General features: G+C 42.0%; 1 protein-coding gene across 5 annotated transcripts in view; it reads right to left on the bottom strand.

Moving 5' to 3' along the window:
- Positions 1-26,756, bottom strand: part of pcsk5 (proprotein convertase subtilisin/kexin type 5) — a 270,823-nt gene that overhangs the window by 182,596 nt on the left and 61,471 nt on the right. For all 5 annotated transcript variants that reach the window (XM_033017565.1, XM_033017566.1, XM_033017568.1 and 2 more), the window contains exon 6: positions 6,637-6,725. In XM_033017565.1, coding sequence (XP_032873456.1) covers positions 6,637-6,725 — 89 coding nt within the window. The remainder of the gene's footprint in view (positions 1-6,636; positions 6,726-26,756) is intronic.

The raw sequence follows: 26,756 nt of genomic DNA, 5'->3' as shown, positions 1-26,756 counted from the left end.
GTTAGTGTTTCTTTAATAATTGTCTCTAACATTTTACCCACCACCGATGTTAGACTAACCGGTCTATAGTTACCCGCCTTCTGTTTACTTCCTTTTTTAAATATAGGTGTTACATTGGCCATTTTCCAATCCACTGGGACCGTTCCTGCCTCCAGGGAGTTTTGGAAAATTATCACCAATGCATCCACAATCCCCACCGCTATCTCCCTCAAGACCCTTGGATGTAATCCATCAGGCCCAGGGGATTTATCCTCCTTCAGTCTCATTAATTTCCCTAATACCACCTCCTTGGTGATCTTAATAGTATTTAGCTCCGCCATTCCTACCGCCCCCTGTTTATCCAGCGTTGGAATATTTTTTGTGTCTTCTATGGTGAAGACTGATACAAAATACTCGTTTAATGCCTTTGCCATTTCCATGTTCCCCACCAACAACTCTCCAGTCTCACCCTCCAATGGACCAACGTTCACCTTAGCCACCCTTTTTCTTTTTATATAGCTATAAAAACTCTTACTATTAGTTTTTATGTTGTTCGCTAAATTCCTTTCATAGTCTATTTTCCCCGTCTTAATTAATCTCTTAGTTATTTTTTGCTGACCTTTAAATGCTTCCCAATCCTCTACCCTCCCACTATCTCTGGCTACCTTATATGCCCTTGCCTTCAGCCGAATACTATCCTTTATAGTTTTACTGAGCCATGGCTGACTGTTCTTACCCTTACCCCTTTTTTTCTTCATAGGAATAAATTTTTCTTGAAGGTTATACAGTATACCCTTAAACGTACACCACTGCTCATGTACCGTCTTATTCTTGAGTCTGCTATCCCAGTCAACTTTGATCAGCTCAGTCCTCATACCTTCATAATCCCCCTTATTTAGACTAAGCACCCTAGCCTGAGTTTCAACCTGCTCCCCTTCTATTTGAATATGGAATTCGACCATATTGTGGTCACTTGTTCCCAACGAGTCCCTAACTATGACATTTTTAATTAATCCTGCTTCATTACACAGGACCAGATCCAAGATTGCCTCCCCCCTTGTCGGTTCGGTGACATACTGTTCTAGGAACCCGTCTCTAATACATTCTATAAACTCTTCCTCTAGTCTACCCTGCCCAGTTTGGTTTGCCCAATTAATATGAAAATTGAAGTCCCCCATGATTACAGCAGTTCCCTTTTTACATGCGTCAACTATTTGCAGATTTATGTTCTGACTAACAGCGTCACAGCTATTTGGAGGTCTATAAATTACACCCACTAGTGTTTTTTTCCCCTTATTATTCTCTATCTGTACCCAAGCTGTTTCACTATCCTGATCCTTCAACGCAATATCCTTCCTCTCTATTGCCGTTATTCCCTCCCTTATTAAAAGGGCCACCCCTCCTCCCTTTCTTTCCTGTCTATCTTTCCTAATTGTCGAGTACCCCTCTATATTTAACTCCCAGTCCTGATCTCCTTGCAGCCATGTCTCCGTAATGGCCACGATATCATAACTATATATACTTAATTGTACCGATAATTCATTTATCTTATTACGAATACTCCGTGCATTTAGATAAAGCACTTTCAGATGATTTTTACTACCCTTCCTTTCCGTTTTTGCCCCTTTTACATCTAGATCTTTATCTTCACAAATTCTGTCTCCTGTCACATTTTGAATTTCCGCTTCCCCACTGATACCCTGCTCTATTTCCTCTACCCCTGCCGTTATTACCCCCCTTGATACCTCCCCCCCGCTACTTAGTTTAAAGACCTCTCTACTGCCCTAGTTATATGATTTGCCAGGACCCCAGTCCCAGCACCGTTCAGGTGAAGTCCGTCCTTACAGAACAGATCCCCCCTGTCCCAGTACTGGTGCCAGTGGCCCAAGAAACCAAACCCATTATTCCCACACCAGTCTTTGAGCCACGCATTTAGCTTTTTAATTTTACGTACCCTCGCCGATTTGGCCCGTGGCTCAGGTAGCAATCCGGAGATCAGTACCCTCGAGGTTCTGCTTTTTAATTTATTCCCTAACTGCTCAAACTCCTTCAGCAGATCCTCCTTCCTCGTCCTTCCTATGTCATTGGTCCCCACATGGACCACGACCACTGGATCCTCCCCCTCCCTCTGCAAATTTCTCTCCAGCATCGCAGAGATATCCTTAACCCTAGCACCGGGTAGGCAACACAGCCTTCGGGACATGTTCTGCTGGCCGCAGAGAACCTTATCTACCCCCCGAATAATACTATCCCCTATCACTACGGCATTTCTTCTAACTCCCCCCTCTTGAATGGCCTCCTGATCCACGGTGCTGCAGCCAGGTTGCTCATCCCTCCCACAGCCCCTGATCCCGTCCTTACATTGAGTAAGAGCCTCGGTCATGCTCGTCAGGGACAAGGGCTGTGGCTCCTGCCGCATCTCCTCCTGGTTCCCCCTACCTGCCTCGCTTATGGCCACACCTTCCTTTCCTTGCTCACTGCCTACTGAATTAGTTAAACTGGTCGGTGTGACCATCCCCTGGCACAAAACATCCAGGTAATACTCCCCCTCCCTGATGTACCGCAGCGTATGAAGTTGGGTCTCCAGCTCATCAATGCGGAGCTGGAGTTCCTCTAGCCTCAAACACTTACTGCAGCTGTAGGGATCTTCTACATCAATGGTGTCGACAAATTCCCACATCTCGCAGTATTGGCACATCTCCTGACCGCCCATCTTATATAGGTAATTAACTGGTCCTGTTTAAGAATCCCCTACTGTATTGATACACCCCTTATTTATATAATCCTACCTCCTATAAATGGGAAAGTACTCACCCCAGCCGTAAATTACCTACTGGTTTGGCTGTCTAGTGGTAATTCCGTCCGCTCTTCCTGTCTGGTCCACTGCTCCCTTGCAGTGCGAGGCAAACCTCTTCAGGTGTGTGCACTGATCCCTGAAGTCAATCACTATCTCCTTTGTCTTGCTGACATTGAGGGAGAAGTTGTTATCTTGGCACCAGGTTACGAGGTTCTCGATCTCCTTCCTGTAGTCCGTTTCATAATTATTTGATATCTGACCCACCACGGTGGTGTCATCTGTGAACTTGTAAATTGAGTTGGATCGGTAGTTGCCTGCTGTCATGAATGTACAAGGAGTAAAGAAGGGAGCTGAAAACACATCCTTGGGGGGGCACTAGTGTTGAGCATTATCATAAAAGATGAGGATGATACTTCGATCAGGTGTCCCCTCAGCATCTGACAATGCAGAAAAAACAATCTAAGTTTGTTCAACCTCTCTTTCCTTCTAATCCAACCAGCATTCTGGTAAACCTTCTAAACCCTCTCCAAAGGCTATCCTTTCTGTAATGGTCAACCAGAGTGGCACACAATATTACAAATGCAGGCGAACCAAAGTCCTATAATGATGTAAAACGACTTTGTGATACTCATACTCATGAAAGCATGCATATCATACGCCTGGTTTACCACTACCTGCTTGTGTTGCCACTTTCAGGGAGCTGTGGACTTGGACCCAAGTTCCCTCTGTACATCAATGCTCTCGCAATCTCTCCTGTGCAAAACGCACCAAATAGATTTGGAGCACATGGATGTTCAACACGTAATAATATTGCTTCAAAACGACAATGCCAATTTTTCCCCGCCGGATATTTTGAACTTAAGTTCATCGTCACCAAGTTGGTATTATTGGTTAATTATTACATGTACTGAGATCCCATGAAAAAGTTTGTTTGCGTACTAACCAGTCAAATCATACTACACTGTTAAGGTCCTTGGATACCGCCAGTGTTTTGACAGATTCTACTTGCCAGGTACAGGAACGTCAAACAACAAAATATTCTTTAATCTAATAACAAGGCACTCCCTGCAAGTTGTTGGACAGAACTACACGCAAACACACCAAAGTGACCTTCGTGCAAATGATAACTGGCAACACCCTCCTGATTAAAAGATGAAGGAAATTTTAATAAAAAATACCCGATATCTAGCTGCATCATCCAGGAAAAAAATATCTGGAGGTGGGCACATTATCTAAAGGCCTACTTCAATTCAATTCTAGATCAATTCTACTTCATCTTGGTCAGATTCCATCTGGAGTTTTTACAACCAAAATGGATATGTTGGTGTTGGGAAAGATCAGGCATAGAGGCTGTACAAAATCGCTTTACAAATTATCTAATTAAATTAGTTACAACTGTAAAAGGAATTTGATAGGGGATAACCACTCGTGTGTAACACTTGGCCTTTCAGAACTAAAAAGAGAAAATGCTTTTAAAAAAAATATATAAGTAATGAAAATATGGAGCACTTCCACCCCCATACCACATATGAAAAGGCTTTAGATGTTGAGTAGATTAAATTCTTCAAACGAAGCTCAATGACTGTGTTACGTTACATTACCAGTCAAAGACTAGCAAACAGAGAAGATAAGAGATCAGCAGGATTCCTTCCTTAATATTTCTTTCCTTTTCAGCCTCTCTTACCCAAGGCTCACCTTAAAACTACTTCTGTTGTGAAAACTTGCCTCTTATTGGCCAAGCATTAATTCGCTCTGATCACACTTCGAAAAAGGGTCTTGAGGCCACGGCATCAATATTAAATTATGGATCTAATTGAATGGTTGAAATGTCTAAAGGGATGGATGGTCATGTGCTCCATGCACAGGATCAGGCTCAAAATTCAGAATTATATACAATTATATACAATTGTATACAAATATACAATTTAGCAACAATTGTATACTAAATATCCAATTTAGTATATCCTGTCAGAACTTATTGCCTCAGCACCAAAGAACTTTGCTCAGCATAGCCACCTAGACCAAGTTCAAAAGGGCACTTGCCAATAAAACTGCTTCCCCTAAAAAACAATTTGAGCGTCAACAGCCAGGCTGCAATATTTTTGCTGTGCCTGAAGATTACTTGCAGAGGTTACTTGCTGGGCTCTTTCCCCTGTGGAGAACAGAGATTGCAGATGACAGGCTTTGAGAAGTGGGCTTCAGGGGCGCATTGGGAAGAATAAAAACAATCAGTAATCACTGCTGCTTAAAGGATAAAGGACAAACTTGACTGGAGGAAATTGCTGTCTTCACATCAATGGATATGCCCAGCAGCCCTGTGTGAGAGCACATGTCCCTGGACATCATACACACAGGGATGTAGCATGAACATCTGATGAGAGCAATGGGTGTACAACATGCTTCAATCATTAGAATATTTGGTAGAATGGTATCATTGTTCAATAAAATATATTAGGCAGAGTTTGCTATTTAAAAACTTCCACCAGTAGAGAGCTAGGTATGAGGAAAGATGATTCTGAATGCTGCCAGGTTGCAGAGTTTTGTTTTGATGACAGGTAGGGGAAGCAGGGGTTCCCTTTATGAATGAAGAGGCCAAATGCAGGCAAATGAATATGGGCCAATTGCAGGCAAGTGGGACCAGGTCAGATAGCCATCTTGGTTGGCATTGAGAAGTTGAGGTTTAATTTAGAGGTACAGTGTGGAAACAGGCCCTTCGGCGCACTGAGTCCTACACACTTGGGGCAATTTACAGAAGCCAATTAAACTACAAACCTACACATCATAGGAATGTGGGAGGAAACCGGAGCAAACCAACGCAGTCACAGGGAGAGTGTACAAAGACCACACAGGCAGCAACCGCAGTTAGGATTGGACTCTGGTGCTGTGAGGCAGCAGCTCCATCACCGTGCCATTATAAAGGGTGAAGGGCATGTTTTTTGTGTTGTATGACTTCCTTGACTCTACGAATAAGTTGAACTTTCCCGTCAGTCAATGGATATTGAATTTAAACAGTTGGACTCCAGTTACTTCAAACAGGTCAAGCTCATCATTTACAAGATAGAACTGTATCAACTGGAAAATAAAACCCTTTTTCCTCTTCACAGAGTTCTCTGGAATTGCCCTGGACAAATACCAAACATGTATTGTGAAGTGAAGCACGTCACATCTGGGAAATTTTTAAATAAGTGAAGTTTCATCTGCCCAATTCTGATGAAGGCTCCCAGACCTGAAACATTCACTGCTTTGCTTTCCACAGATTCAGCCTGACCAACCAGGTGTTCCAAGCATTTTGTTCTGTTTCAAATTTACAACATCAACAGTTCATAATTTTCACCCTATCCAACCCACCTTCTCTTTCAAATGTGTATACGTTTTAAAAGACCTTCAATGAAGTGAGCAAGGTCAGAGGAGTTTGAGTTTAGTTTATTGTCATGTGTACCGAGGTTCAGTGAAAAGCTTTTGTTGAGTACTAACCAGTCAGTGGAAAGAAAACAAATGATTACAATCGAGCCATCCAGAGTGCAGATACATGATAAAGGGAACAACGCACAGTGCAACACAAAGTCCAGTAAAGTTCGATCAAAGATAGTCCGAGGGTCTCCAATGAGGTAGATAGTAGCTCAGAACTGCTCTCTAGTTGTTGGTAGGATGGTTCAATTGCCTGATAACAGCTGGGAAGAAACTATCCCTGAACCTGTAGGTGTGCGTATTTATACTTCTATACCTTTTGCCTGATCGGAAAGGGGAGAAGAGGGAGTGGCCGGTGTGCGGGGCCAATTATAACAAAGGGAAAACACAACAAAGTCAGGTTTAACAAAAAAGATTTTAGCTTGATATTAAAGTTTAAGAAAATTTCAAACCTCCAATCTTCGCATTGAAAGCGACTCCTATTGTGCAGTGTGAATTATTTGCAACAGCTGCGACCTCTCCTGCACACCGGGTTCCATGCCTGTGGGACACAAGGGGAGAAACATTTACACAAAGAAGTCAAAAAACTAAATTCCAAAAATACCCCCAGGGTAAATATGGCAGTGCAAATAAATGGTCATTCCATATGGTTAGCAGGCAAATTGTTTTTTTTTTTTAATGTTTATCTTACGAAGTGCTTTCAATGCAAAGCCTTTGCAATTGGTGTAATCATCTTTATATGAAGGATTACCAAGCATGAATAGTGTTAAATTGGCCAAGAATTGATTTTTTTTTAACACTTTATATCTTTGTATTTTCCAAATGGGATGCATCAATAAAATCATTGTAAGAATCCAGCACCAGATAACATATTTAACCAATGCGGTTGCCATGACAATCGAGCCAAACTATAATGTGGTTTGACATTTATACACTTGAACTAACCTACTGTATATATTTTTTTAAATCCCACTAAACCAGCTTGCATTAGAATTTCTAACAGAGGTCATAAAGTAGAGATCAGAAGGATGAACTCTGGGTCAGAACCATCTCTGCTGTACCCAAGGGCACTGACATTGGTAGGAATACATTACCTTCATCCTGCATAATGCAACGGATATCAAAGAGGGGCCTTTCTTAACCCTTGGGGCTCAGCTGTTCAATGGATAAATGAAAAAGCCACAGAAAGTGTTTTTAAGCAAATGTTAACAATGTCAGTGTAAAACAGATGATAAAACTGCAGAATTGTTATTCAGAAAGAGACGGAAAGTGACTAAAATCATTACGAATCCAAAAGACCTTTAAAAACAATATGAAGAGTTGATATGGATTTAGCATACAAATAAAAACATCAAACAAAGAAATTATTAGGGCCGTGGTTCGATCATATTGGCTTTTATATTGAGGTTCTAAGTACCGAATCAAGGATCAGAATCTAATTATGAGGTCGAATTGAGATCTTATCATAAAACCATTATGAGTTTTGGTGTTCTTACCCCTGAAATGATATAATTGCCACAGATGCAGTACAACACAGAATGACAGGACTACCATATGAAGAGGGGTGAAGTTAATTCGGCTTGCATTCATAATAGTAAATGAATTAGAGGGGATCCGATTTAAATTTACAAATGCCTGGCAGGACGAAGCAGACTTGATGCCTGAAGAGTGTGTTCCCTGGATCAGGTGTCTAGAGTAAGGCTTCATGATCATGGGTTCCAAGCCGAGAGACTTAGGACTGAAATTAGGAGAAATTTCTTCACAGAAGCTGGTGGAATTTGTTACCGAGAGCTGTTAAGGCCAATTCATTGAATATATTGAATGAGATAGATTAATGTATTAGCTCTGATGCCAAGTTGGGGAGGATGAACCATACACCACAATCAATAGCCTTGAAACAACATACCCAAGGCATTGTTAAGAATCCGATCAGACCAGCCTGTGCTACTAAAATACTGTCAGCACATCATTTGTCCCACCACAGACACAAACACTCTTGACTCTTGGGTGAAATCCGAGACCATTGCATTCAAATCAAAACTATGCATGACCATTGCAAAGCCATTAAAAGATGCTATGAGGGAGTTTCAGACCAGGTTAGAATCCCAGGATAACTACGCAAATACCCGCCATTTTAATAAAGGACCATTTACACCCTCGTCAGTCCCGCTTCTCCCCTCTCCCATTGTGCAGAAGAGAAAAGTTTCAAATTATGCATGACTAGATTCAGGAACAGCTTCTTCCCAACTGTTATTGAAGTACTGAACATGCTTCTCATGTGCCAAGGGTGTGGTCTCAATCTTCCAACTAACTTCATTGTGGCCCTTGCTCTTTGGAAATTTGTACTTTCCCTGTGGTTGCAAAACTATTGCTGTAACATTATATTTTGCACTCATTACATTTTCTTTTTGCTCGTATACGATTTGGTTTTACTTATGTATAGTATGATTTGACTAGATAACACGCCGATGTTTTTTATTGTATCATGGTGAATATGACAATGATAAACCAATACCAAACACAAAGATTGGGGAGAGAGCTGTGACCACATTGAATGGGCCAGTCAAAATAATTATTTATTTCTACTCATATGCTCAACATTTTATCCTCAAATCACTCCTATCCCCTTTAATGCAAAAAAGCCACTGGTGCTTCTGAGCAATAATGGCTCATTCAACACTAAGACAATCATAGGTGTTAGAAATAACTGGTGAAACTGCATTTAATGTCAGCAGTAATGTGAAGGAAGGACAGAAGGCAACCTGATATCATTAGAAACAGGGAACTGCAGATACTAGTTTACAAAACAAAAAAATGAAAACAAATTGTTGGTGTAAACGCAGGTCAGGCAGCATATCTGCAGAATATGGATGGCTGAAGTTTCAGGTCCAGACCCTCGTTCTGACTGAAGGGGCCGAAACATCTCATATCCACATTCTCCAGAGATGCTGCCTGACCCGCTGAGTTACTCTGGCACTTTGTATTGAACTGAGTTTAATACATTTTATTAGCCAAGTATGTATACATACAAGGAATTGGCCTTGATGCTTTACTCGCAAGGATAACAGGATATACAGTTGACAACTAAAAATAAAACATTATAATTTAAACATGTGAAGAATAAAATAAAATACCAGAGCAAAAGGAGGCTACAGACCTTTGGCTGTTGAGCAGAGCTACCGCTTGTAGAAAAAGCTGTTTTAGTGTCTGGCCGTGGCGGCTTTGACAGTCCGGAGTCGCCTCCCAGAGGGAAGTACTTCAAAGAGTGTATGGCCAGTGAGAGGGGTCAGAGATTATCTTACCTACTTGCTTCCTGGCCCTTGCAGTGTACAGTTTATCAATGGGGGGGGAGAAAGTTTAGAGCCAACAACCTTCTCGGCTGATCGAACATTGCGCTGCAGCCTCTGGATGTCGTGCTTGGTGGCTGAGCCAAACCAGACCCTGATCGAGAAGGTGAGGACAGTCTCTATGATGGCAGTATAAAACTGGACCATCATTGCCTGTGGCAGATGGTGTTTTCTCAGCTGCCGCAGGAAGTACATCCTCTGTTGGGCCTTTTTGACTGTGGAGTCGATGGTGGCCTCCCATTTTAGGTCCCTGGAAATGATGGTTCCAAGGAACTTAAATGACTCCACAGATGTGACTGTGGTGTTGTTGATGGTGAGGGGGGGGGGGGGGGGGGGGGGGGGGGGGGGGGGCGGTGAGGGGGAGCTCTCCTAAAGTCTCTCCTTTAGGTTTCTCCTTAGTTCTAAAATTTAAAAAAAAATTCTGATATCAATTGCGCAAGTGAAACAAGACTTTGATTTAAATGAACATACCAACACAAGGACCATCTCCTAATTAACACTTCGCTGTATATTCTAACATAGAACAGAGATTCAGATTAGGTCAGGTCTCTGATCTCCTGCATCCAGGTTAGGATAACTTGTTTCACATTACTCTGTGTGTCCCCCCTTCACTTCTTGAACCATTAATAAGTGATAGGATTAACTGAACTATGGTTAACGAAGAATCCTTAATGCAAATGTTCAATTTGCATTTAGCCATTGGAGCCCCAAAAAGGTGACAGGATAGCAAAAAAAACTGGCAACCAATGAGGAAAACTATTTCAACACCACTAACTCAAGGAAGGTTAAAATTGGCACTGCTGTCAGTTACATTTTCATTTCTTCACAGTTTAAGAATCCAAAGTGCCAAGCAAAATACTAGTAGATTTACTATGAAAACAAAAATAATTCACAAGTTGGAATATTCCAATTTCAGAACACGGTCGCCCAGCTGTTCTTGTACAAGGATACTAACTCCAACATCGCTAATGACAGCTTCAGTGTGGTTGGCGCCATACCGAGAAAATGATGTGTGAACTAGAACTTTACAAAATAAATGGATGAACAATTACATTTCTCGCTACTGGATAACACTCTTGTTTAGGTACAGGAGGATATATGAATTGAGGTTAAATGATAAAGTTACATATATAAAATCCACATGAAGTAAATAATTGGCATTATTTTTGCTTGAGGGTCCAGTTACAGCTCAATGAAATTCTATCAATCACATGGAGAGACAAGGAATTGCAGATGCTGGAATCTTGAGCAAACCACAGCAAGGCAGGCAGCATCTGTGAAGGAAACTGCCCCTGTCCCACTTAGGAAATCTGAACGGAAACCTCTGGAGACTTTGCGCCCCACCCAAGGTTTCCGTGCGGTTCCCGGAGGTTGCAGGTAGTGGAAGCAGGTAGGGAGACTGACAAAAACCTCCGGGAACAACACGGAAACCTTGGGTGGGGCGCAAAGTCTCCAGAGGTTTCCATTCAGGTTTCCTAAGTGAGACGGGGCATTATGCACCATTCTTTCAAGGTAACCACTTATTTCAGTAAGATGATCACTGATCTGCGTAATTTTTTATACAAGTGACTTGAATAGCTTCCATTAAGATTTTACAGCTGATATTAAACTCAAACTGGGAGGAATAATCCAATCAACTGCAACACATATAGGGACCCTATATTTAAATATTTGACCAAGAGATAGAAATGGAAATAAAGAACACGTCTTAAATAATGCTGGTGCTCTGTGTATACGGGTGGTGGAAGCAGACACAATTTGAAAAGGAAGTTGGAAAAGCACTCAAGGGAAAGTTAATTTTGTGGGACATTAGGGAATGAGTAAGGAAATGGGAACAACTGGAGTGCTCTGCAGAGCTGGCATGGACTTGCTGAACCAAATGGTTCTCTTGTCTGCCAGAACGACCATGAAGCTGATTGCTGGGTTCCTTCAGTGTTTGCACTGCATGACCAAACACATAGAACAGCTTTCACACAAAAATATTGCTTTATTAAAAACAAATGTTTTCATTGGAATGGCAAGTAAATGAGGCACTTAGCCACACATTCTCGAAAAATAAATATATTTGGCAAACTTTTCATTTCCCGTAACTGATGATCTCATCAAAACACATTGTGTTACTTTAGCATAATGTTTTGACCGAAGGAGAATATTGCCTTGAGATTCAATGGCCGATTCTCCCTCACATTATCCAATTTAAAATTCAATTCTTCCAAACCCCCGCCCCCAACCAGAGGGGAATGTAATGATAACCATTTGCAGTGCGGAGCATGTCACGTGGAAACTTAAAGGACACTTCAGGGCTGGACTTTGCCTGGTCTCCCTGATATGATTTCCAGGACATTTAAAAACAGGATGACATAATTCCTAAAATGCACACAAGAGGCTCACTTAAAACAATTGCCCAAGGAGCGACCTATGTTGTTCAATCCCTCTGAAGCTAATTCTACGCAACACAATACATTCAGGCCCAAGATATTGTCAATAGGCTCATTGAGATTTCCACAGATCCAAGAAGCGTACTGTCCGTTTCTCTCAACCCACAAAACTCAACAAAACAAATTTCTATTTCTACAATATATAAATATAGACAAAAAAAAGATGTATAGAAAGATAAACCATAGCATAGGAACAGGCCCTGGGCCAAAAATGCCCATGCCAAACAATGCAAGATTAAACGATTCTCCTTGCAATTCATATCTCTCAAGTCGCTGCATGTGCCTTTCTAAAAGCCTCTTAATAGTCCTTTTTATATCTGCCTCCAGCCACCCACCAGATTCTATGTAAAACACTTGCCCTGCAGATCTTATTTGCACTTTGCCCCTGCTGTCCTCTAGTCTTTGACATTTCGACCCTGGGAGACCCTGTTTACCGTATCTTCGTCTCTCACATTTATATACTTCTATCAGGTCTCCCTTCAACCTCCGATGCTCCAGGTCTCCCTTCAACCTCCAGGTCTCCCTTCAACCTCTGATGCTCCAGAGAAACCAATACAAGTTTTGTCCAATCTCTTCTTATAGCTAATACTACCGTATCATCCAGGCAGCATTCTGGTAAATTTCTTCTGCACCCTGTCCAAAGCCAGCAATGAGCAACCAGAACTGCTGCCCCAGATTTCCAAGTCTCAGATCGTCACACACAAATGTTATCATTGAAGACGCCAACCTCTCACCAATTACTACTATGTGCCATGACTGACTGGTCTACTTTCCCACCATTGCACAGACCCCAGCTCCACCACCCACCTTTTTGCTGCACCAAGTCAGGGTTTGGGCAGCAGATCTTGACGTGACACCCATTCAAGCACACCGGTGGAGTTGGAATTTAGGCAGAAAAGTCTTCTGTGAATAGGGGCAGGGGGCATTGACTAAATCAATCGCTGTTGCCAACCGAGGTGCCACTCCAGCACCTATTTGGCTGAACTGGCATTTCTAGGCACGCAAGTATCTCTAACGGAGTACACCCATCACGATGTGTAGGATTGAGTTGCAGATGCTGGTTTAAACCGAAGATAGACACAAAATGCTGGAGTAACTCAGGACAGGCAGCATCTCTGGAGAGAAGGAATGGGTGATGTTTCAGGTCGAAACCCTTCTTCAGACCTTTCTTTACCTATCAAGATTTTGTCCTCTGTCATAGTACATCCTTTGTTGTGGAGTGAAGTTGGTAGAATTCCCCTAAACTATCAATTGTAAAACTGATGTTAGAAGCACCATTTATTGGTTCAGCAATCTTCCAAAACTCAATTTTGATCAAGAATTTTCACTTCCATCATGTGCAGAGATTTAACACATGAACCGCATCACACATGCAAAGGCTAACACCAGATGCACTTAATAGCTCAGCCAAGTTCCTTTGCTACTAATTATAGGTAGTGCAGAGCCGGCAATAAATAGTTCAGCAAATTAGAACACGATTCTGCTAACCTCACTAATTGAGCACTTAAATTTGGTTTCGCAAATAAATGTGGGATTGATCTAATCCACACAATCAAAACCTCTTTAAAACCCAACAAAAATCAACCATTTTTCATCTTGCTCTCCTTCACCACCTCCTGTTCGCCCACTAATACTTTTTTCTAATAGGAAAATTTACAACTGCAAAGATTCTGTTCAGTTTCCAAAGACAAAGGTTGGGATTTCTGACTCTCAAATTTCCACATGTTAAAAAACTTATTCATGCAGTTTAAAAAAAAAATAGATGTAGATTTATTAATGTGTTTTTTTTAATTGACAACCAGAAATATACAACAGCCTGAAATCCTGAACTCACAATAGCCAAGAGTACATCAAGGATATAATGACAAACTTTAGATGCATGGAGAAGCAAGGAACTGCAGATGCTCATTGACCAAAAAAAGTGCTGAAGTAACTTAGCGGATCAGACAGCATCACTGGACAACATGGGCAGGTGACTTTACAGGTCGGTACCCTTCTTCGGACCAAACGGTCCCGACCCAATGTCACCTCTCTATGATTTCCAGTGATGCTGGCTGACCCGATGAGCTACTCCAGCACTCTTTTATATTTAAAAAGTGTGAACTTCTCTTAAAGGCACATTTGCTACATTCAAAAACATTTGAAGGCGCAAAGGTATTCTGTAATATGAAGGCTTCCCGACAGGTCGCTTGGCCAGAAGGCTTCCTTACGAGCCTCGGCTGTGGTCTGGGAGCGCGGCCGGAGGCCTTTATCGAGGTGCCAAGGTTTCAATGCCTCCCGGATCGCAGGTTAGAAGCCCGGGCCGGAGCCTCGTGGGTAGAAGCCCGGGTCGAGTGAAGCGGCCGATGGAGGCCACGGCTGGGGCCTCGGTGGCAGCAGCAGTGAAGCCTTGTGACGATGGGTTCTCGGCGGTGCTGAAGCCTCACGGCGGTGATGTATCGATGAGAGCGTGGAGGGCAACCGTGAAGGGGGGGTGGGGAGAAAGGGGGGGGGGGGGGGGAGGAGAAAGAAATAATCGATATGTGGGTATATACAAAGGTGATCCATTTTAGGAATGGATCACCTTTGTATATACCCACATATCGATTATTTAGTTTTTTTCATGACAAACATTTCTTGGTGCTTAAATGGCAAGGCACAAAATTCAGAAAATGATCCAATGCATTAAATTCTTTGACATCCAAGATTAATGTGCATAGATTTTATAACACACTTTGAGCAGCTCCTTCCCAGAACATCATATTCAAGGAGGAATAAAAACTGAAAATATTTTAAATGCCAGTATATTTGAATAAGAGTATTGTAAATGTGCAAATAAAAAGATGCCAATCGGCCATTTCAGCATCCTGCTTATTCAGAAGTCCCAAAGCGCGAATCCATAAATAGACATCCTGCGGTCTACATACTAGCAACTGACCCCATTTTTCACTTTCCTCCTTTTCCATCAGGCTGTTTATGTTTAACATTTCAAATCTTTCCGATGTAATGCCAATGTCACTTTCAATATCATTCTGCTAGTGTTTAGTACTTTGTCATCTATACTGTACAAGTGGTCATCTCAAAATGATTGCATATGTTTTGTCTGTATAACTATGACAAGGCTACAGGCATAAGGCCATAAGTGATAGGAGCAGAGTTAGGCCATCAAGTCTACTCCGCCATTCAATCATGGCTGATCTATCTCTCCCTCTTAACCCCGTTCTCCTGCCTTCTCCTCATGACCCCCGACACCCACATGCACTGGAAAACAGGATTGGTACAGATAGGTACTTGGTTAGCATGGACATGGTGAGCTGAAGGGCCTGTGTGTGCGCTGTACAACACCAGTCTTACACAATTATCCACAGTAGAAAGGAAAGTTTTGCCTATTGTGCTGGTTTACAAGAATTCATCTCACTGTGCAGACTCCCAGGTATCCCCGACCATAAATCTGGTTTTAACTTTACACAAGTTGGAATGACAGGGCAAAATGAAGCAACTGGTGTGTCTTGCAGGAGAAACAGTACAACATGATGCAAAGGCTCACTTCCTGTTAGCTCCCCTGTGACTGTGGAATTCTTTGCCAACGAAGGCTGTGGAGGCCAAGTCAGTGGATATTAAGGCAGATATAGATTCCTGATTAGTACAGATGTCAGAGGTTATGGGGAGAAGGCAGGAAAATGGGGTTAAGAAGGGAGAGATAGATCTGCCATGATTGAATGGCAGAATAGACTTGATAGACCAAATGGCCTAGTTCTATCCTATCATTTATGACTTTATGACTCCACTGCAATTTATGCAGCCTCAAGTGTTAACTCGTGCAAGACATGTAGTTTCAGCCCCCACCCCCCTAATGAATTAACATTGAAATTTGGGCATAAATTCAACTTGGCAAAAATTACATGACCTCAATTACACCCTTATGCAACAAATTAAAAGGGTTAATCTTAGCCTATGGGGTTCGAGAGATTCATGCGTACAAGGGACACCACCTCAATATGTTTCGCTCTTTCTCACATACTCAGCAGTAAACATGATGGTGCTGTAATAATCAACGCACCTTGATTGTATCAAATACAGTGCAAAGCTCCACAGGTCTGGTAGCATCCTCAGAACAATGCTACACAATATAGGGATTGATGCAAAAAGTATTCAGACTCCCACGTTCAATTCTACACAAACATGACACCAGTTTTACTAATTTAGCAGGTAACAAATGTTTGGAGTTAAGTCCAATCAAATCTCATTTAACTTTTTATTATTTTATTATTCATTGAATGTGGGCCTCACAGGCTGAATTGCCTACCCTTGAGGAGAAGGTGGAGAGCTACCTTCTTGAATGCCGTAGTCCTGAAGGCGTGGGCAGGGCCACAATGCGGTGAAAGAAGGAGTCACAGCATTTGACTTTGTGATGATGGAACAGTCATTTGCAAGTCAGGATGGTCTGTAGTTTGAAGGGCAACTTCCAGGTGGTGATGTTGCCATGCGGTTGCTGCCCTTATCCTTCTAACTGGTAGAGGTCACAAGTTTAGTAGGTGCTGTGTAAAGTGTGTTAGTGAGTTGCTGCAGAACACTCTGCATATCATATAAGCTGCTACTACTGTGCACTGGTGTTGGAGTAAGTGAATGGGGTGCCGATCAAATGGACCACTATGTCCTGTATGGTGTAGAGCCTCTTGTGTAGTTGAAGCTGCATTCACCCAGGCAAGTGGAGAGCATTCCATCACATTGCTGACTTAAGCCCTGTGGATGAGGGGCAGACAAGGAACCACAGATGCTAGAATCTTGAGCAAAAGACAAAGTGCTGGAGTAACTCAGCAGGTCAGACAGTATCTGTGAAAAGAATAACCTGGGAACATTTTGAGTAGATGCTCTCGCAATCAGACTTTGCAGAGAGGAGAAGAATTACTTTCCACAGGATTCCTAGCCGCTACACCAGATGTGTTGGAATTTATCTTGTATGATCAGCATTTAGCCACATAGATCAAGGTTTTATTGAAATAAAACAAATTTGAGTCACACGGAAACAGGCGCTTCAACCCAATTCATGCATGCCAATCAAGATGCACCATTTGAGTGGGTCCCATTTACATGAATCTCATGCCTCCAATTAGAAAAACAAACTTCACTACTGCCTTTGGCTCCTACCACCAAACCAATTTAGAAACCAAATGGCTGGCTCATCCCGAATCCCATGTGATCTAATTTTCCATACTAGCCAACCGTATTGGAGCTTGTCAAAATACCTTGTTAAAGTCCATACCGACAATGTCCTCCATCCTGTAACGATTAATCCTCTTGGTGACCTCTTGAAAATACTATCAAATTTGAGACAGGTTCCCCCCCCCCCACCACCACCCCACCACCCCACCACCCACCCCCAGCACAAAGCCACGCTGACCAGTCCTCATCTATCCAGATGTTAACAGATCCTGCCCCTCAGAATCCACTCACCAATCACTACCACCACCTCCATCAAACACAAAAGCAGCCCTACCCAAAAAATCTGGACAATTGGATTTCCAATAATATATTTTAATTTAAATAAACAAGCTGTGAAGTTGGATGGTCTCTTATATCAAGCTAATTGATGGACTTGCCAGCTCTTCAGTTCATTTTAGAGTCCAAAAGGAGAGGTTTATGCACACAAGAAAGCACCTATAGCCAGCTGTAAAGATGCATCCCAAAGAAAGAGTGGTATTTAAATACTATCAATGACAAGTTGGGCTGAATGGCCTAAGGTTATGCTGCAAGATCTATGATAAGAACAACATTAGATGGCAGCATTAAAGATAACTATGGCACAGCCCAATTATGAATATTGGCTACCCTCTGATAATTATAACTTGATTTTTTTTTGGCTTCAGCGTTTTCAATATCTGGAATTGAATCGTTTTAAAATGACTCAAGAGACCAAGATAGAATTCATCGCAAGTGCCTCAGTTGGCACCATGCTCGAGAACACTATTGAATACAGATTACATTTAATTTACAATCGTAAAATACGCGAACAGGCAAATTAACCGCAGCAATAAATGCACAAAGCCAACGTGTTTCAATCACAATCATTCCACCCAACTACTCACTTTACAATCTTTGTAATTTTTAAATTTGTGAACAAAAGGTGATAGAGTCATTTTGCTGCAGGACAGAAACTGTCTCAAGGTTTGTTGCATTATTTACTATAGTTCTTTAAGCATTTCTGCAAGCCTGCTGGGGTTGGTCCAGCTGCAGTCCTTCCATTCTATCTCGCAGCAAAAGTGCCAGTGGCATCCGATTGTGAAGAGAAAATCTTCATAAGCTGTTCCACAGTAATGGACATGTGAAGAAAGCAGAGATAATCACTAATGGCTCAAGAGTCAAGATCACAAACTCCGAAATGGAATAATGAAATTCGTACTGGCTCGTATAATGCATCACTTCCAGCAGGCAAGATTGATGTACAAAATAGATAGTCTTACATCATTAGGCAAGCTCATGCTAGAATAATACCATTTGGCTTTCTAAAACTGAAGGCAACATTGATAGAACTAAGAAAACTACAATAGTTCATTAAAACCTCTATCCAATTACACCCATACTCGATAAACAAAAGGTACCATAACAACAGAACACAAGCGATCTCAGGAGCATTGCACCACCAACACGAGTCATGTTAACCATCTCAATACTTAATGACATCCCCAGCCCTTTATTTCCATGAACCGATAAACCAATTTTCAGACTAAAGGCCTCCACTTCAAGCAGATACCAACAATTACCACTTTTAAACACGTTCAGTTATCAAATTTTAGACTTTACTTTAGAGATAGATTGTGGAAACAGGCCTTTCGGCCCACCGAGTCCATGCCAATCAGCCTGTATACTAGCACTAGTCCTACACACTAGGGACAGTTTACAATTTGTTTTTTAACCAAAGCCAATTAACCTACAAACCTTTAGAGCGTGTATGTGGGAGGAGGGGTGGGGGAACCAAAGCACCTGCAGAAAACCCACATTGCCCACACGGTCACAGGGAGAATGTACAAAGTCCATACAGACAGCACCTGTAGCTACTATCGAACCCGGGTCTCTGGTGCTGGAAGGAACAAGCCTATCGCTGCACCACTGTGCCGCCTGTAATTTCTTCATTTTACTTCCCAAGATGGTTGGACGGCAGTTAGTCAGCAACAATGACAATCATCGCCGTATTGAGGAGCAGACCAGTAGAGGGGTCACATCTGCTTCTGTTCTTACCCTGCAGTAGTTTGTCGTGTTTCATAGTGATTCACATCATGCTCATAATCAGTGCAGCCTCAATTTCACTTCACATGATTGAACCTAGCATCATCATCTTCCTCATCTCTGGACTGGAATGTGATATCTCATGCACTAGGTCAATTTTCAGCAGCCATTTTGTAAATTATCCCCTTCAACATATTTCCACTGAAACATCTGCATGTTACTGGAAGCAAGCATTTTCATGTGCATGTTTTGCATTATAACATCCCAGAAATTCTACTCATTCCTGCAAAGTCTTAGAACAAAAACAAATGACTGAACACATCAAGTACCCTGGCCTTACACCATCACATCATTTTCTTGTCCTACCCTCTACAGACTTAAATTAACTTGAATCCTCTTCTTCCAGTTCCGATGAAAGGTCTTTGATCTAAAGTTAAATGTTTCTCTTTGCACCTTGCCTGTTGAATGTTTCCAGCAGTTTACTTTATATTTCCTGCCTCTGGAGTAATTTTTTAACATTTCTCATTAAAATACTGAGTCACAGCCCAAACTTGCAATTTTACTTCCATGTAAACATTCAGACTTGCATCTCTTCATCTTGGGAGGCACGGTGGCGCAGCGGTAGAGTTTTTGCCTTACAGCGCTTGCAATGCCAGAGACACGGGTTCCATCCTGACTACAGGTGCTTTCTGTACGGAGTTATACGTTCTCCCCATGATCGCGTGGGTTTTCTCCGGGATCTTCAGTTTCCTCCCACACTCCAAAGACATCCAGATTCGTAGGTTAATTTGCTACGTGAAAAAATGTCCCTAGTGTGCATAGTGTTAATGTGCGGGGATCACTGGTCGATGCGGACTCAGTGGGCCGAAGGGCCTGCTTCCGTGCTGTATCTCTGAATTAAACTAAACTAATCTAACACACAACTGGTTATCACTTCCAGGAAATACATTTGTGCAAGTACAGCCTGCAAATGGTGTGGCAGCAATGCTTCACAGGAGGTGCTGGATCTGCTTCAGGATGCTTTGTAGAGCCTAACAGGAGAAACCAGCTACAAGTACACTTTACACTACTTCTCCTTTTCAAGCATATCCCCCACCCATTCCCTCACCATCACCCACCCTCTACCCCACTACTGAAGTGACAATCTTCACACGAACACCTGCCATAGTCTTTCCAACATCAGCCCTTCTCCCTCACCACCATTGCTGCTCGTCACCCGAACCCATTAGCTGCAGGGAAGCACTCGATCTCGTACACAGCAGCAGTCAACCTTCACCCACACACTCTTGACCCACCACACCTCCACTTTTACTGGGCATTTCAAGGAGAGCGAATTGAGAACCATTTAAAAAACTTTAAAATTCCAATACACAAAGGACGAAAATGACGGAATTGCTAATTCTTCATTTGATCACATAAAAAAGTGAAACAAAAATGTTTGCACACTCACAGCGGCAAAACATTTGTTAATTCTTTGAGCCACCCCAAAGACCCATTAACATCGAAAAGTGTATTCACAAAGGTGATGGGGAAAAAAGCACTTCATTTATTGCAATTTTCCCTTTTGTGGTTTCTTTCAGATATGTATATAGCTGGCGAAGCAAACGTCAGGGGCCAGAGTAGGTTGCACAAGAAACACAACCACGTGACAGCTTTTAGAATGTCCTAGAAAATTAAACTTGCAGCATCTCTGGAGGAAAGGAATAGGTGACATTGCTGCAAGCCTCATGTTCCATTGCTTTGTAAATTGTCAATTAAACAAATGTTGGTACTTTTTTCTCCAGATTATCATAAACACAGAATGTACTGGGCCAAATGAGCCAACCTTCGCACCTCGCCAGATGTGGCCAGTAAGCGTTTTGAAAATCCTCCAATGGTGGATTATAAACTCACAATCATTTCTTGGCCTCAAATAAAATTTGCTCTGCCAACAACTAAATCTGCAAGAAAAAGCAGCAGGTTTCAAAGTGTTTTGCCAGCAACTGCATGGGAAAAAATGCTGTCATCAGTACTTCCCCAATGCACAATGGTCTTGCATTTAATAAAGAGAATGACTTGCAGTGCAGAAAAGCAAGAATTATTGTTACCCCCCAGCTATGAACTGACAGACTTGTGGGCATCAATGCTAAGACGAACACATGGAACTGTGGATGCTGTAATCTTGTTCCCTACATATCATTCCTACATCTCTTCCTCTGGCCCCACAATTCACACACCTTTTCTCCTTAGTTTTTTGTCTCCCTTTCATCCGACCTTTGTCAATCCACTTGCCCATCAACCACCCCCCCCCCCTCTCAATAGCATATACCCATCACTTGCCAGGCTTTGTCCTGCCCCAACTTATTTTACAGCTTTCTGCCCCCTACTAGAATCAATCCGAAGGCTGTTTCCTACTCAAAACATATTCTCCAGAGATGCAAACTGACCCGCTGAGTTACTCCAGAATTTTTTTTGCTAATTAAACAGGGCTCTGAAAACACACAACTTTCGCTCTTTTGTAATTGAGAGCCTACACCAGTGTTGTAGTAGTTCAAAGCCTTACATTTTCCAAGTCACCTGCATTGAACTTTCATGGTTTCCTGCTTTGGGAAATGGAGGTCCTACAAATCTGACGTAGGTGGTCACTGACCCCAAAAAATTGCAGCTTTCAAATTATTACGATCATCGTCCATGCATTCATGAACTAGAAAATAATTAGCAAGAAATGTTCAGAAAATTGGCAGAAATTGGTTAGGCGGGACCATTGGGAAGCACTTGGTTCCATCCCACTGTGGTGCTACTGACAGTGGGGAGTGGGGGAAAAAAAAAAGAGAGAGAGAGAGAGAGAGAGAGAGAGAGAGAGAGAGAGAGAGAGCGCGAGAGAGAGAGAGATTATTAATGCAGTCCCATTAATCTCATTCCCTTAAGCCTCTGTCCCACTTACGTGTCCTTAGCACGCTAATTACGCGACCTCGTGGTCGCGTTGAGGCGCAACGGTCCCGCGCGATTTCATTCCTTCGCACAGCCGTCTGGAACGTAAGCTTACAAGGACACGTATGAGGGGCAGGCCCTTTACTGAATGTATACTTTTCTCTGCGGCATCACCCACACTCTTCAAAAGGATCTGTACACATCAATTGCCATTACGCGATGTTTTGCAGCTAACCATGTAGAATATCAAGAACCAAAATTAAACGCTTTAATCTTAGATAATTAATGTTTACAGCAAGACAGACGGCTATCCAAATGGTATGGTGCAATAAGTCTGACAAGAATCTTCAATTATCTGAGCAACATTTCACTATAGATTCGAGCTGGTCTGCAATTCACAAGACAGGCAGTCCAAACAAAATTGATCTTGTCTGTTTTCTCAGCCATTTTATTCTGTACCCAATAAGAGGAACATGAAATCTTTGTGCCATTTACAATAAGATTATACCAAAGGTTAGCATTTCAGTTGAATGGCAAGGAAGTCAATGCGCAATATACCCACAGGTTGATCTACTGAACAAATCAAACTGCTTTAACCATTTGAATGTTTGACTTCAACCACTCGTTATTTAAGCAGAAAGTATAAAAAATGTGATAGAGACTGTGTCCATCCTGCAGTTAGCATCAGGAGAATGTTGGAGTCAAATTAATTATTAAAACAAGTGCTCAATGACAATATTTCCTTGAACTGTCATTTCCCCTGCAAACTCTTGCATTTTATTTGAGTATGCAACCAGCAATGAAAGTATGATCGAAAATGAGACCATAACATGGAAGAGAAGGGGTGGCACAGTGGTAGAGTTGCTGCCTTACAGTGCCAGAGACCCGACTATGGGTGCTGTCTGCACGGAGATGGTATGTTCTCCACGTGACCGACATCAGTAATCTCTGGGATCTCTGTTTCCTCACACACTACAAAGACAGAGGTTTGTAGGTTAATTGGCTTGGTAAATTGTCCCTAATGTGTGTAGGATAGTGTTGGTGTGTGGAGATCGCTGGTCGGTCCGGACTCGGTGGGCCGAAGGGCCTGTGTCCACACTGGATCTCTAAACCAAGATGCATTTTACAATTATATAATTAGTAAATGAACACTTTTTCAAATGTCATGTTAATTAATCAAAAGGTCATCTTTTGCATCCTAAAATTACCTCCTGCTTATTCAGCAGATTGAAACAGCTTGTTCAATCAAATGTCCCAAGGAAAAAAAGGCAAGCCAAAGGAGCAACTTTAGAATGGATGGAGAAAATAAATTGGGATTTCAATCTTAAAAAGAAAAATGTCAATGCTTATGGAAGCAATTATGTGACTGAAGGGACAGCTGTCAGCACTGCAGCAAATGGATTTCAGGGTGCACAGATCCACAGCTATGATCGACTAGGGCCAAATACGCATTAGAGAGAAAAGGGGGGCTGGCTTGATTAAATTTACTGTGGAAACAAAGATGCTAGCCTAAATTTTCTCTTGTTTATACTTGGCCATTAGGTGTTAATCAGGACCGAATTCCAAACAAGCAGAGTGACTGCATAGAGAAAATAACTTAAGAAATAACTTAAAGTGGAACTTTTGTCAAGCTCTTGGTTGCCTATCTTAGCAGCTGCCTATTTGGATCTATCTTAATTTAATAGTCACATCACTGGGACAATTCCTACTTTAAAGGAACAATACAAACTCAGTGATTTTTTTGTTGTCGTTATGGAAAGACTTGGATTTATTTCACAAGCAGCCCTCATTAAAAGAAAGGTTTTGCCTGGAGAATGTGAGGATTATTGCCCAAGCAGAACAAGTGTTTCTTTGTTTCTGAAGTTGTCAGCAGCAAGTCACAAATAAAGAATTTGCATTATTTAGTTGTTGCTCGTTATGAAATTTTGACCAGTGCCAATTACAGAAAAATTGTTCTGCTCAGCAAAGGCAAATTGTGGATTGAGGTAAACCTTATCAACACACTACCAAATCACTGTAGAAATATCCAGTCTACATTGCAGTGTTTCCTGGACCCATGCAATTACAAATAAAACACATCAACACCTCTACTTCCTGAGAAGATTACGGAGATTCGGTATGTCAGAGAGGATTCTCTTGAACTTCTACAGGTACACAGTAGAAAGCTTATTGACTAGTTGCATCATGGCCTGGTTCAGCAACTTGATCGCACAGGAGCAGAAAAAGTTGTGAACACTGCCCAGTCCATCAACGGATCTGACCTCCCCACCATCGAAGGGATTTATCAGAGTCGCTGCCTTAAAAAGGCAGCCAACGTCATCTGAAACCCACACCATCCTGGCCACACACTCATTTCACCCCTGCCACCAGGAAGAAGCTGCAGGAGCCTGAAAACTGAAACCTTTCAGGAACAGCTTCTTCCCTACAACCATCATAAACATCACAACCTCAAAGCACTGAACTTCAATAGACTCTTATTATTACACTACTATTGTTTGCCTTTTTGAGCATGTGTGTTTGTAAGATTTGGGCCACCAAATCCATGCTATCCATTGATCAGCCATTCAGTTCTATGTTATCCCACTTTCTCATCCACTCCCTACACATCGAAGGGCAATTTTGATTAGGCCAAATAACCTACAAACCCATATATATTTGGGGTGCGGGAGAAAAGTGGAACAGATGCTGTCTGTACGCAGTTTGTATGTTCTCCCTGTTACAGCGTGGGTTTTCTCCGGGTGCTCCGGTTTTCTCCCACATTCCAAAGACATGCCGGTTTGCAAGTTAATTAGCTTCTGTTTGGCATGGTGTGCCATGCTCCATCTCTAAATGAGATGTGGTTAAATGAGGAAATTAATCACATAGACTAAACTAAATCCAAGGAAAGTTTGTCCGGGTAGCATTCTACTGAATTACATGGAAATAACCAGGTGCCAAAATTCCATGTCATTGTATCAGTGTTACACCATACGTTTGCCTTGATTCAATATCACACTAGCCTTTTCTTCAAATGTTTACATAGTCCAAGGGTTCCCAACCTGGGGTAAATTTATCACCCGGGGGTAAATTTCACCTACCATGGGGCAAATTTGTCGATTCAGGATTTGTACATAATTGTTCTAATTGACTGACTGCGTTTGGTTCTGGTATACCGGTATTTGTTCATCATCAGTTGTTCATAAATAAGTGAAACAACATTGTTATGTGCTATTAAAGTTGCCAGGGGCAAATGGGATGAAAATGTTTGGTTACCCCTGACCTAATCCATTTTTGAACAACTGTCTCATTCAATTTGCCACTGTTAATCCTGGCCAGATTGGAGAGGCTAGGACTAAAATTGAGTAAAGGCTTCAGGGCTACTAGACCATTTGGTCAATTTGAAAGTGCTCTCTGTAGAACTGGGACAAGCTGCAGAGTGGTGCCAGTTTGTCTAGAGCCCAGATCTGAGCTGCAGGAATAGATTGGGAACAGCTGCAGACCCTGGCTACTAGGTGCAAAATGCATAGAATGGATTGGATGACTGCAAATCAGACATACACCTTGTAAATAATTTTAAATAACGTTGCAAAGCTTAACTTTGCTGAATGTTGAATGGATGACGTATTGAGCCTTGTCTGGTTTTCTTGCATATCAGGGTAAATGTTGCGATGTTCGCTTCCTCTGAGAAACACTGTTTGAATACAATGTATTAGCTACTATATTATTGGGTTTGGGAAATGTCTGTTATGTATGGGGTTAATTGATATCTGTAATTGGATTGTAAAGAGACCACCCTATGTGGTTCGGCCCCTCGAGATCTGGGGACCTATAAAAGTCTGCTGCCATGAGGTTCTGCATCAATCTTCTGGGAGAGCGCTTAAGACTGCGTGACCTTCTGGAGTGTCTCTGTATGAGCAAGGCCTAGAGGGCTTGATCAGGCAGATACGAGGATCGAACCTGCGGTGGTTAAATATAGTAGTTGAACTGTAATTGTGTTTTGTCAAAATAAAGATTAGTTGCGCAAGTGATTGATTCAGTGTTTTTTGACTGAAACTAGACTGGGGGTGGAAGCTTAGAACAAGCTATTTACACCACTGCTCAGAACGAGATTTCTCCTATATACAATCGCAAAAGCTTAAATGTAATAATGTGTCCATGTCACCTCACACAAGGAACAGTCTCATTTTCTACTCTGCCCCTCTACTCACAATTTAAAATACTTTGATCAGAACAGATTTCAGAGTTTCTTGCCAACTGTTATCACGCAATTGAACCAACCTATCAACTAGAGAGCGGTCCTGAGCTACTACAAATCTTGCTGAAGACCCTCAGACTACCGGACTTGCACTAAAACATTATTCCCTTTATCACATTCACTGTGGACGGCTTTTTAAAACATTTATTCCAGGAGGCCGTCTAAGATAAATTTAGGTCGGACCTCCAATCAGTTTTTTTTTTTTTTAGTTTATAACGCAAAACTACACAACAATCTTGAGTGAAAAAACAAGAGAACTGCAAGAGGTTCTCAGCGGGCGTTTGTGGAGGAAAATGGATAGTGTGTTGGATTGCAACCCTTCTTTTGGATTGGAACAGTCGAGGAGAAGGAGCAAGTATAAAGAGGAGCAAGTAGAAAGAGGCCACATTAACCATCCCAACCAAATTGTTTACACACAGTGCCTGAAGCAATCCTGGATA

The sequence above is a fragment of the Amblyraja radiata genome, chromosome 3 (genome assembly GCF_010909765.2).
Source record: "Amblyraja radiata isolate CabotCenter1 chromosome 3, sAmbRad1.1.pri, whole genome shotgun sequence".
Taxonomy (NCBI): Eukaryota; Metazoa; Chordata; class Chondrichthyes; order Rajiformes; family Rajidae; genus Amblyraja; species Amblyraja radiata.
The sequence above is the reverse complement of the archived record's forward strand: the minus strand, read 5'-3'. Positions and strand labels throughout refer to the sequence as shown.